The sequence below is a fragment of the Leptonychotes weddellii genome, chromosome 5 (genome assembly GCF_054177405.1).
Source record: "Leptonychotes weddellii isolate Sample4059 chromosome 5, ASM5417740v2, whole genome shotgun sequence".
NCBI lineage: Eukaryota > Metazoa > Chordata > Mammalia > Carnivora > Phocidae > Leptonychotes > Leptonychotes weddellii.
Genome location: NC_138373.1, coordinates 103,598,631 through 103,615,100, shown reverse-complemented (window position 1 = coordinate 103,615,100; position 16,470 = coordinate 103,598,631). Strand labels below are relative to the sequence as shown.

At 49.7% G+C, this 16,470-nt stretch overlaps 2 protein-coding genes across 2 annotated transcripts in view; one reads left to right on the top strand and one right to left on the bottom strand.

Annotated features, from left to right (window-relative positions):
* The first annotated feature begins 952 nt into the window (after positions 1 to 952).
* TMDD1 (transmembrane and death domain 1) lies at positions 953 to 1,849 on the top strand. Its single transcript, XM_081818964.1, has one exon. The coding sequence runs from the start codon at positions 953 to 955 to the stop codon at positions 1,847 to 1,849; it is 897 nt and encodes a 298-aa protein (XP_081675090.1).
* An 825-nt stretch (positions 1,850 to 2,674) lies between these two features.
* Positions 2,675 to 16,470, bottom strand: part of SCN8A (sodium voltage-gated channel alpha subunit 8) — a 174,119-nt gene continuing 160,323 nt past the window's right edge. Inside the window, exons 26-28 of the mRNA XM_081821697.1 lie at positions 16,057 to 16,161; positions 13,188 to 13,458; positions 2,675 to 9,335 (exon numbers count right to left, since the gene is read on the bottom strand). Of these exons, the coding sequence (XP_081677823.1) occupies positions 8,188 to 9,335; positions 13,188 to 13,458; positions 16,057 to 16,161 (1,524 nt within the window). The 3' untranslated portion in view covers positions 2,675 to 8,187. The remainder of the gene's footprint in view (positions 9,336 to 13,187; positions 13,459 to 16,056; positions 16,162 to 16,470) is intronic.

The following is a 16,470-nucleotide window of genomic DNA, read 5'->3' as shown; positions in this document are numbered from 1 at the left end:
CGCTCTCCCACTCTCCCTGCTTGTGTTCCTGCTCTCGCTATCTCTCTGTCAAATAAATAAATAAAATTAAAAAAAAAAAAAAAAAAGAATTCATACACGGATCCAACAAATCTTTACTGAACACCTACTTTGTGCTAGTTGCTGCGGGGACAGCAGATGGACCTTACAGTGGAATGGAGGAGTCAGAAAAAGGCAGAGGGGCAGCGTAGTGTAGGAGTAGATAAGAGGGGTACCTAATGGAGAGGGGCGAAGGGTGTGTACTGGAGTCCGGGAGGGCTTCCCAAAAGGTACCTGTCAGCTGAGGAGTGACCAAGACGGAAGAGAGTGCAGGCCAAGATCCAAAGGAGAGCCAGAACCAAGCTTGCTCAGGAAAGGAAACAAGGTTAGGGAGTGGGGCCCTGGTGTGTGTGGAGTAGGGGTAGGGACTGAGTTTACCTAATCCAGACAAGAGGAGGTGAGGGTTTGGAGGCACCTGTGGGAGGATGGGAATTGGTGAGTCTATAAATATTTGGTATTTAGTAGGTAGGTCGAGAATTTGGGATTGGGTATTGGATCATGGAGAGCAAGGGGTCTAGGGCTTGTGCTGGAGACTGAGGGGCGGTGAATGGATTATTAGAGATGTGGGACACTTGGCAATTTGAGGCATTAGTGGGATGGCCAGGCGGCAGGCCTAGGGCAGGCATTTTAATATAAGGGCCCAGGATCCTAGCCTCCTGGGGGATTGGGTGTCCCCCACCCCTGGGTCTTGGAAAACTCTCACTCCTAATTCCTTCCGATTCCTAGTTTGCGGGTGCTGGGAGATCCCACGTGTGGGCCGCCCCCTCGCCCGGGTCCCGGCCTGTGGAAGCCCCCCTCCCCCCGCCGCGGGTACCAGGCACCCCTCCCCCACTCGTGGGCGTTCGGAGCTCCTCCCACCACAGTGGGTACGGCGCGGTCACAGCCAGCGGTGGCGATGGCGGCCCGGGCTCGGGCCCTGGCGCTGGCGCTCTGGGGCTGGGCGCTGTCCCCGGCGGGGGCCCTGGACGCCATGGGCCCCCACGCGGCCGTCCGTCTGGCCGAGCTGCTGACCCCGGAGGAGTGCGGCCATTTCCAGTCGCTCCTGAAGGCGCCGGAGCCGGACGTCGAGGCCGAGCTGGCCCGGCTCTCTGAGGACCGGCTGGCCCGCGCCGAGCCGCCGGGGTCCACGTCCGCGCCGCCGGGCCGGCTGTGGCGGCGGGCGGCGGTCGAGCCCGCGGAGGAGTCGGACGGCTGCCGGGAGAAGCTGGCGGCCTGGCTGGCGGCGGAGGCCTCGACCCTGTCTTGGGACCGCGTGGCCCGGGCCCTGCGGCGCAGCGGCCGCCCCGACGTGGCCCGGGAGCTGGGCAAGAACCTCCACCAGCAGGCGACGCTGCAGCTGCGCAAGTTCGGCCAGCGCTACGTGCAGCCGCCCGCCGCCGCCCCCGGCCCCGGCCCCGGCCCCGGCCCCGGCCCCGGCCCCGCCGCCGCGCCCCTAGCCCCGCGCCCCCGCCGCGCCTCGCTCCCGGAGCCGGACTGGGACGCGCTGCAGCTGATCGTGGAGCGACTGCCCCAGGCGCCCTACGAGCGCAGCCCGGTCGGCTGGGTCGGGCCGCTGGCGCTCGGCCTCTTCACCGGCTTCGTGGGGGCGCTGGGCGCCGGGGCGCTGCTCGTCGTGCTCACGCTGTGGGTCACGGGCGGCGACGGCCCCGGCCCCGGCGCTCCCCGGCGCAGGCCGGCCCAGGCGCGCGGCGTGGGGGAGGCGAGGCCGCTCCTGTCTGCGGAGCTCGAACCGAGGGCCTGGGCGGCTGCGCGCGGGCCGGGGCCCCCCTCGCCTCAGTCTCCCTGGCTGTGAGACGGGAGCACAGCCCTGGCAGAGTGCTGCCTTCGCCGTATTATAAACGTTACCGAATACGCAAAGGAGGGAGCGAGCGTTGGTTTGTTGGAAATGGCCGCATCGCCAGCGGGGCTGCCAGTGGGAGAGGAGGGCCTCGGTGCCAGTGTCCCCGGGGTGGGAGGCAGGCCCTCCCCCTGGTCAGCTTTAGTGCCTCCTTCGCTCACAGGAGTTCTTGCATTTAGTGAGTGCTAACTGTATGCCAGGCCCTGTGCGGAGCAGTTACAGCCCACATTATTTGATAGAATCTTCAGAGCCCAAGAAAAGCAGGTATGCTCTCCATGACACCTAAAGGAAGTGGCCACAACTAGTTAGTGGCAGAGTCAGGGTTTTGAACCCAGAGCTGCCTGAGCCGAAAGCTGAACTCCAGAGGGAACGATCTGTGACCAGTAAGGCAGCGTGACAAGACGTGGAGTTTCTGTTTAGGCCCAGGCCCTGCTGGAGTGTGCAGGGCTGGCACAGCTAGAGGCGTCCCCACTTTCAGGGGCTGCTGCCTCCACGCTGCTCCCCCTACTCAGGCAAGGCCTCCTGAATGGAGGAGACAGTAAGACCTAGCTTACCTGGAGCCCCAAACCTCTCCCACCCACCTGAGTGCCTGGGGCCGGGCCAGCCCATCTGAGGAGCTGAGCCTAGGTGAGCCCTCCGGCTCTGTCCCCTGCCACAGGGGAAGGCAAAGAGGACAGCTGTGGGGTCTGGCTGGGTGGGAGAGCTTGACTCCCCGGTCTACCCCGGGGCCAAGGGGCTTTGGTGTGAGAACAATGACAGAATGACAGGCCAGTCCAAGAGGAGAGTTGAAAACAAGATTGACGTAACCCTTTATTGCAAATTCTAAAGTAAAAAGATGTACAGTACAAAGTAAAATTGAAATTTCAGACTATAAACTTCCAATCCACTTATGCATTCTCATTTTCTCAAGCATTTCTGCCATTTCCGCGTAAACGGAACAGGGAACAAGTCGAGGGGGTGAGGGAAGGAGGAGATACAGCAAGGGAAAAAAATTAAGTGTCTAGAATAATCACAAACCCCAGAAGCAAGTGAAAGGAAAGACATTTTCTCGACCTGCTGTCCTGGTGATGAGAAGCGGGGGTGGTTGGAGCAGTGCAGTTTAAAATGGCTCTCAGAATAGCAGCATTTATGGTACCATTTCGTCTTCCTTAAGTCCAAATAATACTTTGCCCTTCCCTAGTGCCTTTGCCTCTGTATCTCAAAACACTTTACAAAACATTTAGTTAAAGCCTCACAACACCCCTGTGAGGTAGGTCAGTATTATTATCCCCATTTTACAGATGAGGAAACTGAGGCACAGAGAGGTTAAGTGACTTGCCCAAGGCCACACAGCGAGCCAGTGGTTGAGCTGGGGATGGAACACAGGAGTTCTGTCCCTTTTCTGGAACCACTGGACCACGCTCCCCTTTACCTATATACATTCTTCACACACACACACCACACGTGCACACCCGCCCACCCCACCCCACTTAGCCTCTATGTACAGCAAACAGCAGTGGGGAGCAGGGGCAGGGGGTGCCTCAGGAGCACTTTTGTGGAGGAAATCTTGGTAATCTTGGAAAGGGAATCCAAGAAAGCACAGAGCTGAGCCACAGCACAGACCCTGTGCACACCTTGGACCCCCCCCCCCCCGACCCAGACTTCCTCTTCTCTCCTGATGTCCCCCTGGCTGGCTAGTTGCAGCCGATTCTTTAGGGGGTGGGGGTACCTGAAAATGAACGAAGCTTTTTGCAAAACTTTGGGCAACATCTGAGAAAAGAAAGAGGCATCATTACAGAAGATGCCCAGGACTCAAGTCGCAAAGTCATAACCCATGGCAACTCACCTCCACAGCAGGCCTGGAGGCTGGGGCCGAGGGGAGGAGGATGGGGACTGACCTACCAGCCATCTCTCTCCAGAGTGGAGCTACTGGAGCGGACCAGAGTGGGCACTTCATAATCCTCCTGAGAGTGTTCCTGGACGGGGAGACATGGCCTAGAGAGGGATGTCCCCAAAGCAGGGCAGGGTGAGGGAGGGGAGCGGTGCCCCTCTCCCCTGCACGAATGTGAACGAGACCAGCCGTAGTCTGCTGGTGTATGTGTTGGGGTGATGGAGGGCAGAGCCCAGCATTAGCTAGCAGAGTGGAGACTGCTGGGCATCGTGCTCGCCCGAGCTTTGGGGCATTAGGATAGTTTGTTTGTTTGTTTGAACATACTGGTGAAAAAGGCAGAAGTGAAGCCAGCCCGGCTGGGTTGGCTGATATCATCTCTGGGGGCTCTGCCAGGCGGACTGGTGAAGAAGGGGTTTCATGGGCCTGGAAGCACTGGCCCGGAAGGGGGAAGAACGCCACATGCAATGGGTGAGTGGGGGGGATCTGGGTAGGGGGGAGGTGGTAGTGGGCGGGACCTTGCTTTGCTCTCCAATCTCTACTTCTCAGCTAGAACTTTGCGAGAGACCCTGATCTCTCTCCCTTCTGTTCCCCGCCTTTTCCCAAATGTGCTAAGGTCCCGATTCCCAGACCCCTCCCAGGACTCAAGAATTGGGATAGTCAAGCAACAAACGGACACCAAGACAGGCTTCCCTTGTACAGTAAAAAGGGTCATTTTTATTTTGTTTCCTTTTGGCTTATAGTAGTGATGCACTTTTTTTTTTTTTTTAAATGATGTCTCATTTAGAGCAGTGTTGGCCTCCATGCATTCACTAACACACTAATCTTCACTAGTGGTCTTTTACAAGTTTACATTGGTTGCGGCGGAAAAGAAAAGAACTTTGGGCACTGTCGTTCCAGGGGCTCTGACTGGGGGCTTCTGTTTATTTCTCCCCAGTCAACTTCTGGCGCCAAAAGTGGCTCATTTAGAGCGAGTGGGAGTAGGTCCTGTTGCCTCGGGACGTTTTTGCTGCTCTCACCCTCTGCTTTAAATTATGGAGTCTCCTCAGCCGAAGCAACAAGGAGGTTAAGGAAAGAAGAGGGGAAGGTGTTTTTCACACACAAACCAGCAACCGTGTCAGCGGCCGCTCCGTGGCTTTGGCTCTGCATTTTAAATTAACAGCATCACACATGTCTTTTTGCTTTTTTGTCCTTTTTTAAAGGTGGATTGTGGAGTATAAATACTGCACCAAGGACCTGGCTACAAAAAATAAATATTTATATTATATTTATAGATCTCTATATATATATATGTGCAGTGATACTGTGGTTGCTGTTGGCTTCGTTAATATTTGGCAAAGCCTTGCCGCTTACCCACTCAGTGAAGGTGTACAAGAACGTCCTCACTGAGTCGTTCAGTTCAATGCCTGTTAACTGCCGGTGTAAACTGCTGGTGATGGTGTCATTTACTACCAAAGAAGTGTGGAGCAGGGCGGGTGAGTGAGAGAGTGCGCGAGCGAGTGGGTGGAGGGACGGTGGGTGAGGGGAAAAGAAGGTAGGAAAAGTTAAAAAAAAAAAAAAAAAGTTGAAACATCAAATAGAGTGGGAGTGGCTTCTTCCCTATGAAGCTGGCTGATGGGGGTCAGATACCAAGGCCCATGTGTGTGTTACTGAGGAGATAGCTGCTGGGGGTCCGGGGGGATGGGAGGGAAAAGGTCAGATCTTAGAAAAATCTCATTAATATGCTCTAGTAGCTTAATGACATCACTAGCATGAGCACTTGGGGGGTACCGAGCGGGATCTTATAGCTCTGTTGCCCATCTCAAGACCTAAGAACAATTATGAAGTTTAGCCAAATCTTGCATAGAAGTGGTTAGAATTTATTGCACATTGGAACAAAAATATATATTTTTTTGTTGTTTTGGAAAAGACCATTAGCAATAAAAAATTTTTTGTCTGTCTGTCTGGTTTGGGGATGTACATTGGCTGACAGCATCTAAGTTCTAAGAAGAAAGAAAAGTATAAAAAATAAAAATAAACATGACAATGGCATAAGCCAGAAGCCATTTCCTATTTAATAAGTTAATAATTTGTATTTACAAAAAGGCATGCCAATAAAATAAAATGATATATTACAGTATTTATAATTCTTTTAAAAAGAATAGCCACACATGTCAGCTTCTGTTTTGTGCTGTTTACGATGTAGCCTGTACATGTTACTATACATTCGTCCTAGCAGTTAGCAGGGTCACTGAGAGAAATGCTTTTCCAACCTGGTGTCGGGTGTAGTACAAAAGTTCTACGGAGGAGGCCGCAGAAGCAGGCTGACGAGAGCTGGGCAGAGTTTCTAAAGGTCCGACAAGATAGAAAGCTCTGTTTACTGCCTTGCCGTGGTTTGTTCTACGCAAAACTAGTCAGGTGGATGGTACGATTACACCAAAGTGCTTCTATTGCAAGGCAGGTTGGTGTGTCTGATTATGGGGTGCTTTTAGTCCCCCTCGGTTTTATGGTTCAGGAAGAATTTGTTTTGATTTGGTTCGCACGCTCAAGTCTCTCCTCATTCTTTGTATAGACTTCCTGACACATTCAACTGCAGCGTCTTGGCTTTGAGCTCTAGTCATCCAATGAGAAACCCCTGGGCTAAAAACGGTCTTCCCTAGAGCGGGAGATGGGACGGCAGACACGGTGCTCCCCGCAAAGCCACCCTCCAAGGACAACGGGCAGGCCGCTAAGCAGCACGACTGGCTGAGAGGGAACTGCGTGGGGAGAAGCTGGGACGTGTTAAGAATTCAGAGGAAATCGCTTTCTCGTGAGAATCAGCGCAATAAAGAAACCAAGTGGGCTTGGTTCGAGGCGGCTCCATCTCTAGCTCGGGGCCCAGCAGTGACGATCTGTTCTCTTAACACACGAAAGAAAGCACCGCCAAAGCCCCCAGTGCTGCTGCCCTCACCCAGCTCTGTAGGTGAGGGAAGCCCCGCTTGGTGGGAAAATGAGATGGAGGCAAAGAGGAATCATGCAGTGCGTGAGCTTGCCACAACCCCTCTGTAGAGGGGAGAGGCCCGCTGGGAAGATCTGCACCCCTCTCCAGCAGGACCTGAGCCCGGAGAAAGCGACGGTGCAGAAGGACAGGACGCTGAATGAAGTGAGCACCCCAACCCCCTGACCAACTGAAAGTTTGCTTTCAGTTCCCCAAATTGCCCCCTAGAGATAACGTGCCACTTTGAACAGCACTTTTATCTCTGCCCCAAATAAGTGTCAGTTCTCCAGTATGAAGGCTAAACAATCATCATAAATATTGCAATACAAATGAACTTTTCTTTTTTTTGATTTTTTGTTTTTAGCCCTAGGATTTGGTTTTACAGTGACATTATTAGTACAAGCCATTCGAGATCAAAGTTTCCCCATGGAAGGGACACAGAGCAGCATTAAGTAGTTCATCTTTCAAAATGTGCAACAACGGCTGTATGTTAGAGATGTCTGTTAAACATATACACACAACGGATCCATCTGCTTGTTGGGCTGGGTTTGTTTTGTTGGTGGTGGTGGTGGTCAATTGGTTGGTTATGTTTCCCTACCCAGAGGGTGTATGAAAGACTTCTAAGAATTCATAAGGAATTGCAGCGGGTATGGAACTCTTACCATTTTTTTCTCCAAATACAGTGAACGGTGCAGGGCTGGGTCCTGTCCGAAGGCTGACCCAGTGCAGGGGACAGGATTAGTAGTGTCCTGTGGTGTATGGTTCTCATGCATGACTTCTGATCACGGCATGCCATCATGCAAATCATTTCTACGCATTGAACGAGCACAATGTTTGGAATCGGCCTGAGCAAGTCCTCCTCAGCCTGAAGAAACCTGATTGTTTCCCCCACCCATCTCCAAACCACGTGAAGCCCATGTGGAGAAGATGCGGTTTATGTCAAAGAAACTGACAATTGAATGACATGGGCTAGATGTGAGAGTGTGTGTGTGTGTGTGTGTGTGTGTGTGTTTTCTTTTTGCTGCTTAGCTTAACTAATGTAAGAATGCAAATATAGTTTGCATGAACAAACAAACTTTTAAAGTGATGCTTTCTGCTTCTGAGAATTACCAAAATGAAAAAATAAAATCCATTTGGCTGCAACGGAAATATGCTGGTCCCGGCAGCCTCTCCTCTGGTTTTTGTATCCTGTTGGTTTTGTCCTAAGTTGCATTGACTGATGTGGAACATGCAGTAACCACCTGCCCAAGCATTAGAAAATCTGTGAGTCCAGGGAGCAGGGTCCTTGGCCCTTGGCAGGTCACTGCTCAAGATGCAACCGTGTTACATGGTAAGCAGACTACGTTTGGTATAGATCTTCAGGTTAAAGTGTCTCCACAGCTGTTCTGCATTGATAATATTCAGGAAGTTTGTAAACAATCTTTCACTTGCAAGTTTTACATCTGTACAATATTTAATTTTTGCTTTCCTCTAACACTTGGATTCTCTGACCTCCTTTTGTCTTTTGGCCCTTTCCCTTCTTCCTTCCTCTGCCCGTTGCTGTTTCTCCTTCTCAGGTTTAGTTACACTGTCATAGGACGGGAGGGAGGCTGTAGACGGGGTGCTCTCTCTTTTCTCCCGGTGCGTGCCTCCGTTCTCCAGCTTATTGGAAGTGGTCTTTTTGCAAATGAAGCCCCGCCTTGCTAAATGTCCCCGGTAGGCGCGCTGCAGGACCACCGCCGACACCTCCTCCTGCTTGCGCCGCAGTGTGGTCGTGATTGGCTCGTAAGACACTTTGGAAGGATTGGATGCCACGAACCGCTCCTCCATCTGCTGCCGGAGGATGTCCAACTCCCCGCTATCTCCCAGGACCCGCTTGGTGAAGGCAAAAAGGATGTCCAAGCAGTGGATGCGATCCCCGCTGACCATGGGCAGGTCCATGGCAATGAGCTCGATGGTGTTGGGCTTGGGCACTCGGAGAGGGTGCTCCAAGGCATCCGCAAAGTCTGCCAGCTTACAGTACTCGATGAACTGGGTGGCATCGGGGTCAAACTTCTCCCAGATCTCATAGAAGGTCTCAAAGTCGTCCTCGCTCAGAGGGTCGGCACTTTCCTCCGTGGCTACACTGAAGTTCTCCAAGATGATGGCGATGTACATGTTCACAACGATTAGGAAGGAGATGATGATGTAGCTTACAAAGAAGAAGATGCCCACTGAGGGGTTCCCGCAGTCTCCCTTGAAGCCACTCCCTGGGTGTTCCTTATCCAGACTGCAGTCAGGGGGGCGGTTTAGGATGGGCAGCAGCAGGCCATCCCAACCAGCCGAGGTTGTGATCTGAAACAGGCAGATCATGCTGTTGCCAAAGGTCTCAAAGTTGAACATGTCATCAATGCCAGCCTCGTGCTTCACATATGCAAAATTGGACATCCCAAAGATGGAGAAGATGAACATGACCAGGAAGAGCAGAAGGCCAATGTTGAACAGAGCAGGCAAGGACATCATTAAGGCAAAGAGCAGGGTACGAATCCCTTTGGCACCTTTGATCAGACGCAAGATGCGCCCAATACGGGCCAATCGGATGACTCGGAATAGGGTTGGGGAAACAAAGTATTTCTCAATTATATCAGCCAGGAACATTCCTAAGAAGAGGACAGAAGAAGAAATGTTACTGAGATTGGAGACCCCTTTCTCTTAGGTCACCTGGCACTGGAGCCCTTAAGTTCAAAGGGCTTCAAAGAATGAGCACCTTACCATTTAATCTGAACTCTCATGATGAAAAGAGAAAACCACATGTTTCAAACATATGGAAAAGCAGAGAAAACAATAACATAGACATTTATGCACTTCACATCCAGATTTAATAGATCCAAGTGTTTTACCAAATTTGCTTCCTCTCTTCAACCACAATCCTGGAGATGGTGTAGTATTATTCCAGTTTCTTCACAGTTTCACTATGGATGAATCCATAGCTATCATAGATAGATAGATAGCATCCTAGCATCCTACTACGTTGAAAGAATTATACTGTATCTTTTTAGAACAAGTTTTTTAGATCTCTAACTTAATTTTGAGACTTTGCATTATGTTTGTGAGATTGATCTCTGGTGTTAAAATAATTCTGGATTATTCATTTTCATGGTTGAACAGTATTCCATTTCATGAACAGGTTCTCATTTATCTGTTTTCCCACTCAAGAATGATTAGTTTTTCTCAGTTTTGCGCGTGTGTGACTTGCCGAGGTGTTACTGATTGCTCTCCGAAATGCTAGCAAATTTCCATATCCACACACAGTGAACGAGAGGGCCCGGCGCCACCCAGGACTTCACGCCCCTAGGCTGTGGTGTCTTAGTTATTCCGCTATGCCACTAATTTTCAAAGTATCTTCTTCCTAGCTCTGAAAAGACATTTTTGGTTTCTTATTGTGCCATGTCCCTACCCTGCCAAAGTAGCCAAGAAAACCAGAGGGATCCCTCGGAGTGGCTTTTAACTCAGAGCTTCTAGATTTTGTGTTTAAAGCCATAAATCAGAAACAGCATCAGCAGAGAAAAACGTTAAGGCATAAGTAGGATATAAAAGTAGAGGGTGACCATGTAAATCCATAGGATTTTTCTGTTTACGTTTATCTGGGGGTCCACCTCAGCCAGACCACTTGCCTTGAACACTGCAGAGCAATCATGGGAGTCCAATGAAGGGCCACAGAAGGAAGAGGACACGCAAAGGTTGGGACGTGGCAGCTGAAGGGAAGGCAAAGGCATGCCCTCTTCCTTCAGTGCCTTCTCCTGCTGTCGAGGCCCTGATGAGACAACATGAGCTTCCACTGACAGGAAGGATTTACTTTGAATAAGGAAATATCTTTCAACCTAAGGATTCACAGATACTGGGACAGTGAACTGCAGAAGGCTATGCAATCTTCTTATTTGAGCTTTATTTTCCCTTTTCTTAAAGAGATTTATTTATTTTTTTGAGAGAGAAAGAGAGAATCTCAAGCAGACTCCTCGCTGAGCACAGACCCCATGCAGGGCTTGATGCGGGGCTCGATCCCACGACCCAGAGGTCATGACCTGAGTGGAGATCAAGAGTTGGACGCTTAACCGACTGAGATACTCAGGCATCCCATTGAGCTTTTTAAGCTAGGATAAAAATCTTTTTTTTTTTTTTTTTTTTTTGGTTTTTGTTTCCCTCCTCTAAGACTCAAAGAGGTGTCTAACTGGAGACATATCAGAGTAACAGTGACCATTTTGGGCTTACACTCCCCCATCCATTCCTTCATAAAGCTGTCTTTGTGATCAGTCAAGCTCATTATGTGTGACTCTTTTTCAACATAGGACAAAAATCTTAACTTTCAGAAAGGGATGAGAATCAGTAAGTTCAGAGAGTAGGCTGGACAGCCTCTTGGAGTATCTTCTGGAGCTAGAATTCCATGGAGTATTTGAAGTTTAAAAAAAAACACAAATGTCTACCTTAGCCAGGACCCGAGATGAATTCTCAGCTCTCTTCTTCTTATATCTCAATTAAGTCATAACCAATGACCATAAGAAGTCGTAGTATCTGGAATACTGCATTCCATGTCTGGTGGGCAAGGAAGGCTTCAGAGAGAAGGTGCCGGAGTAAGGTTTTGTCTGATGAACATGTATTTGTTCCCAGAGAAAAGGGGAGAAAGATGGGTAGACAGCACTCCAGGGAGCAGGAACACCATTTAAAGGGTCCTCTAGGAGGTCCCAGGGCTAATTACCCCAACTCCTCTTAATTTAAAAAGATAACTTCTTGGGACGCCTGGATGGCTCAGTTGGTTAGGCGTCTGCCTTTGGCTCAGGTCATGATCCCAGGGTCTTGGGATCGAGTCTTGCATCGGGCTCCTTGCTCAGTGGGGAGCCTGCTTCTCCCTCTGCCTGTCACTCCCCCTGCTTGTGCTCTCTCTCTCTTTCTCTCTCTGACAAATAAATAAAATCTTAAAAAAATAAAAAGATAATTTCTATACTTTTGTTTCTGAACAAATGAATGGTATTTAATAAAAATCCTAATCACCAAAAGTAAAATTATTCTTTCTCTTTATTTTTGAGTACCATCTGAGAATAGGGGGCATGGTTTGGTTTGTGGGTTTTCCAGCCCACTCAATGACGGGTGGGCAGAAAACATTCAAGAATAGTGGACAAGGCAACACTGTCCAAAGTATGTTTTGTGGGAGGGTAGGAGTGTGGATTTGAGTCCAGGGGCTGGCCTTGAACCCCTGCTCACTTGCTCACCAGCCTCATGTCTTGGTCACTGCTCTGTGCCTCAGTTCCTTGAGATACTTAGATGGTCGTTGTGAGGACTGTAGGAATTATAACTAGAGTAAAGCACTTAGAATGGTGACCGGCACATAGTATGTTTCAGTAAAACATGGGATACCATTATTATTACTTGAAAAAAGGGTGTTGTGATCAAAATAAAGGTAGCATGGTGAGTTCAACAATTCTCTACTGTAGGACTTTCAAGAACTTTCTATAGCCTAATGTGCTCTGTGACTCTCCACGGGGAAACTCCATGTACAGTGTTGCCCAAATTAACTTTCTGGGGGGGAGATACATGCGATTAGTGCTCCATATATCAACACACTTATGGATGTGCTGCTCCCATGGACAGAACTAGAAAACCAGAAACTAACACTGACCAAGGGGAGGGCCAGCTGCCTTCAGTCACCCTTGGTCACCACCTTGCTCAGCCAGCCTGGCCACCGGCTCCAGGGCTGGTTCCCGCGGGCCTTGGGCACTCTCCCTCTGCCAGCCTACATCAGTTAAACCTACCTGGAACCAAGCCAGTGTTTCATCATTTGAGATGCCTTTTAGGAAGGCAAGGAAACATTTTGGGAGGCCAATCGATAGGCCAGCATTTCCTTTGCCTCCCATGCCTTTTGGTTGAAGCAAAATGTCACACAGTTGCCGTTAAGATCCAACCTGAGTTCCACCTCTGCCACCTCCTAGTTGGGTGACCTTGGACATACAGAAGACTAAAAAATAGCTGCTTCCTGGGCTGTCATAAGGATCCAGTGAGATCATGCCAGTGAAGAACTATGCCTGGCACACAGTAAAACCTCAGTAAAATGAGCCCTGGCGGTCCCCACCAGAATGTTCTCAGACCATTTTCATTAGTATCCAACCTAGCAAACTCCTACCATTCCTTTTTCCACATTATACTGCTACTGCAGCCATAGTTGTTTTTACCTTCCCTGTTAACTTTAAACTCCTTGAAAAAAAGAGTCAAATCTCTATCATTTTCCCCTCTTCAACCAGGGAATTTATAATTCAAGACGACTATGAACACTCAGTAGAAACTCACTGACCACGCGACCTACTGCGCGGGGGCCCCCAAGATGACTTAGAGATGCACGCGGGCTTCCGCCATGAGAGTCCCGGGCCTGCACTTGACACCCGTGGAAGTGGCCGCTGTCCCAGAAGTCCCATGCTCAAGGCCAGTCAGGTGCCCTGCGTCTCCCCCCCGCTCGCCCCACTTACCCACAATGGACAGGATGACTACCACGAAGTCAAAGATGTTCCAGCCAATGGTGAAGTAGTAGTGCCTCAAGGCAAACATTTTGAGCACACACTCACAGGTGAAAAAGATCACGAAGACCAGGTTAATCCAGTAGAGAATGTTTTCCATCTGCTTGCTCTGCGTATCTGTCTCTACCATCATTGTCACCATGTTAAGGCAGATGAGCATCATGATAACGATATCAAAGGCTTGTTGAGTGACAAAATCAAAGATGATACCTTGGATTTTGTTCTGGGGGGTGGGAGGGGGAGGAAAGACACAAGAGCGTTCATGAGAGCCTCTCCGAGCGGACCGTCGAAGTTGCCATCGCCTTTCTTTTCTGTAACCCTGGCCAGCCCCCTGTGCCGCTTCTCTGGCAGGATGTCAGGAGCATGGGCAGACCCCGACACCAGTGTCACCTCCCCAGGTTTTCTAACACTGCCACGCTTCTGTGTCTATGCCATCACACGCTTCTGGAGGTCTTCCTGGCTCGCCAGTTGCTCCGGTTCAGCCTCGTGTCCTGGCCATGTCTGCCCTGCCCTCATCTCTTCTCTCTGCACTGTCTCCCCAGAAGAGCTCATCTATTCCTACTGCGTACACAGTATCTATGTACTTTGGTTTCTCAAGTTCTTTCCTCTGAATTCCCGTGTTGCTTTCTCAACATCTCTCCTTGTTGACCCATAAGCATCTCAAACCTAACAAGTCCCTCCCCTGCCTTTCACCCAACCTGCTCCTCTCCCATCTCAATCGTCCACCCAGTCTCCAAGCCAGAAACCTGAGGGTCACCCTTGTCGCTTTCCTCTCCCTTGTCCCCCACTGCATGCACAGCCGGTCCTACTGATTCTTCTGAATTCACCCACTTCATCCCACTTCTGTTGGCCCTACTCTAGCCCAAGCACTGCCATCTTCTATCTGGACTTCTGAAAGAGGCTCCTAACTAGTGTCCCTGCTTCCTCTCTTGCCCACATCCAGTGTAGTCTCCACAGAGTAGCAAGTGTTATTATTTAAAAACATAAATGGGTCACATCCCACTTCTACTTAAAACCTTTCAATGGTTTCTCATTGGGCTTGCAACAAAATTCTTACTGCTAGCCTGATTTAGAGATGCCTTGCATGGTCTAATCCAGCTCATCTCATGCTCCTTCCTCTAGCCGGTCACCACCTGCAACACTGATGCTTTCTGCTTTTACAACCTCATTTGCTTTTCCAGGATCTTCTCCCCCAGAACTCTGGCTCCTTCTCATCTACCCAAGTACACCCTCCCTAGTGAGGCTTCCTCTAACTACTCTACTGAAGTAGATCCCCTGCCCCAAGCCTCCCTATTCTCTGTCAGGCCCTCTAGTTGTTTTTTCTCACAACGCTCCACATTGTATCGTGGCGGTTTGCTTATTTTATTATCTCTGTCCCCGCTGTATCATAAGCAACCTCATAATTCAGACATAACAGTGGGTCTAGTGCCTGGAACATAGTAGGAGATCTATAACTATTTGCTGAATGAGTGCTGATCACTCTTTATTAATGTCTCCTGCCACATTAAGTTTCCATAGTTTAGAGTAGAAGAAAATACATTCAGGTTCCTGCATGCAAAGGACTGAACAGAACTTCAGAAATGTTAACCCTCTCCATTCTCCTTAGTCTCGTTTCCAACACAAAATGGAAGCTCTAACCTCAAGGAAATACCAAAAATGTTCTCTTTCTTAAGATCTCTCTGATTTTTTTTTTTTTTTAAAGAATCTAGGCACTCAAGTTGGTGCTTATTTTGAGGATCACTTTCACTTGCTGGTTTTCCAACTGTTCTGCAGGGCCTGAGGGCTTCCTTCCTCTCAGAAGTTGGTGAGGCGGGTATGCCAGGCCAGGGGTAGCACTAAGTAGGGAAAAACCCATTCTTGGTTCAAAGTAGCTCTATTTTTTTATTTTTACAAATTAGACTGCCAGGTGAGTGTTTATTTTAAGAGTTGTGCTGTTTTTTCGGGGCGCCTGGGTGGCTCAGTCGGTTAAGCGACTGCCTTCGGCTCAGGTCATGATCCTGGAGTCCCGGGATCGAGTCCCTGGATCGAGTCCCGCATCGGGCTCCCTGCTCGGCAGGGAGTCTGCTTCTCCCTCTGACCCTCCTCCCTCTCATGCTCTCTGTCTCTCATTCTCTCTCTCTCAAATGAATAAGTAAAATCTTTAAAAAAAAAAAAAAAGAGCTGTGCTGTTTTTAAATAAAAAGTTACTTTAAATGAAAGTTAGAGAAGATGGAACTTTGAGCCTGGGGGTTATGTCCCACTCCACTGGGTATATGGCTTCGGGAGCAGAGCCTCTCCCCTGAAGCTAGAGGGCAAGCACCAACAGGAGGGCAAAGCAAAATCCCAGTGCCCAAATCTGTTTTACAAAAGGCTCCGTTCAAGACAGAAAATCAGGACATCAGACTTCTAGTTTTACCCTCTTCTGCTCCCACAGATATCTTGCAAAGACTTGCTTGCTGGGTAGAGAGCTGAGAAGATAGTGGCCACATCCTATCTTGCCCTGGTAGGAAAGAGACCAGCTTTCCTTTTTACTTCCCTTTGTTAATTTTTTAGTGGTCTCTTAAAACATCTTTCTACCAGTGCCAGAGTCAATGTGGTTATAACAGGCCGATTCTCCGCTGCTGCCCAAGGAAGTCTCAGAGGAAAGGTCAAGCACAAATATAAAAGCCATCCCATACCTTAGTCCCTGTTCTGCTGTCTTCCCCAGATCCTCTGGATGGGGCAGCTGGGAGAGAGTCAGAGGGCACAGGGAGCCCATCACTTACCCTTTTCTTTCCTTGGCAATAACCCTACCAGTGTCTTTACCATATGGGGTCTCACTCTGCCCTCAGGCTGCACTCACCAGGGGGCGGGGAATGGGTTTCTGTGGTTTCTTTGAGCCCAGCTTTTTCATGGCATTGTAGTACTTCTTCTGTTCTTCGGTCATGAAGATGTCCTGACCTCCAAAGTAAAGGAAGAAAGAAGAGAGCGAGCAATTACAATAGGCTCTCACATGCTATGGTTTGGACCTAAGGTTCAACCCTAAGAACTGAGGGGGGACTGACCCCCTTACCTTTCCAGAAGTCAGTTTAGCTAATAGTTGCCCCATAATGAGGTCAACCTGGGACAGCTATTCTAATTCAAAGAAACACCAGCCTTTGTCTTCAGCTTGGAATTCCTGAGGTCTGCCAGGGGCTGGGCACAAAGGAAATGGGCTACCCCACCGTGGGCCCTCAGGGAAGGGTACACTTGAGAGCAGTGATGTTGAAGACAGTTG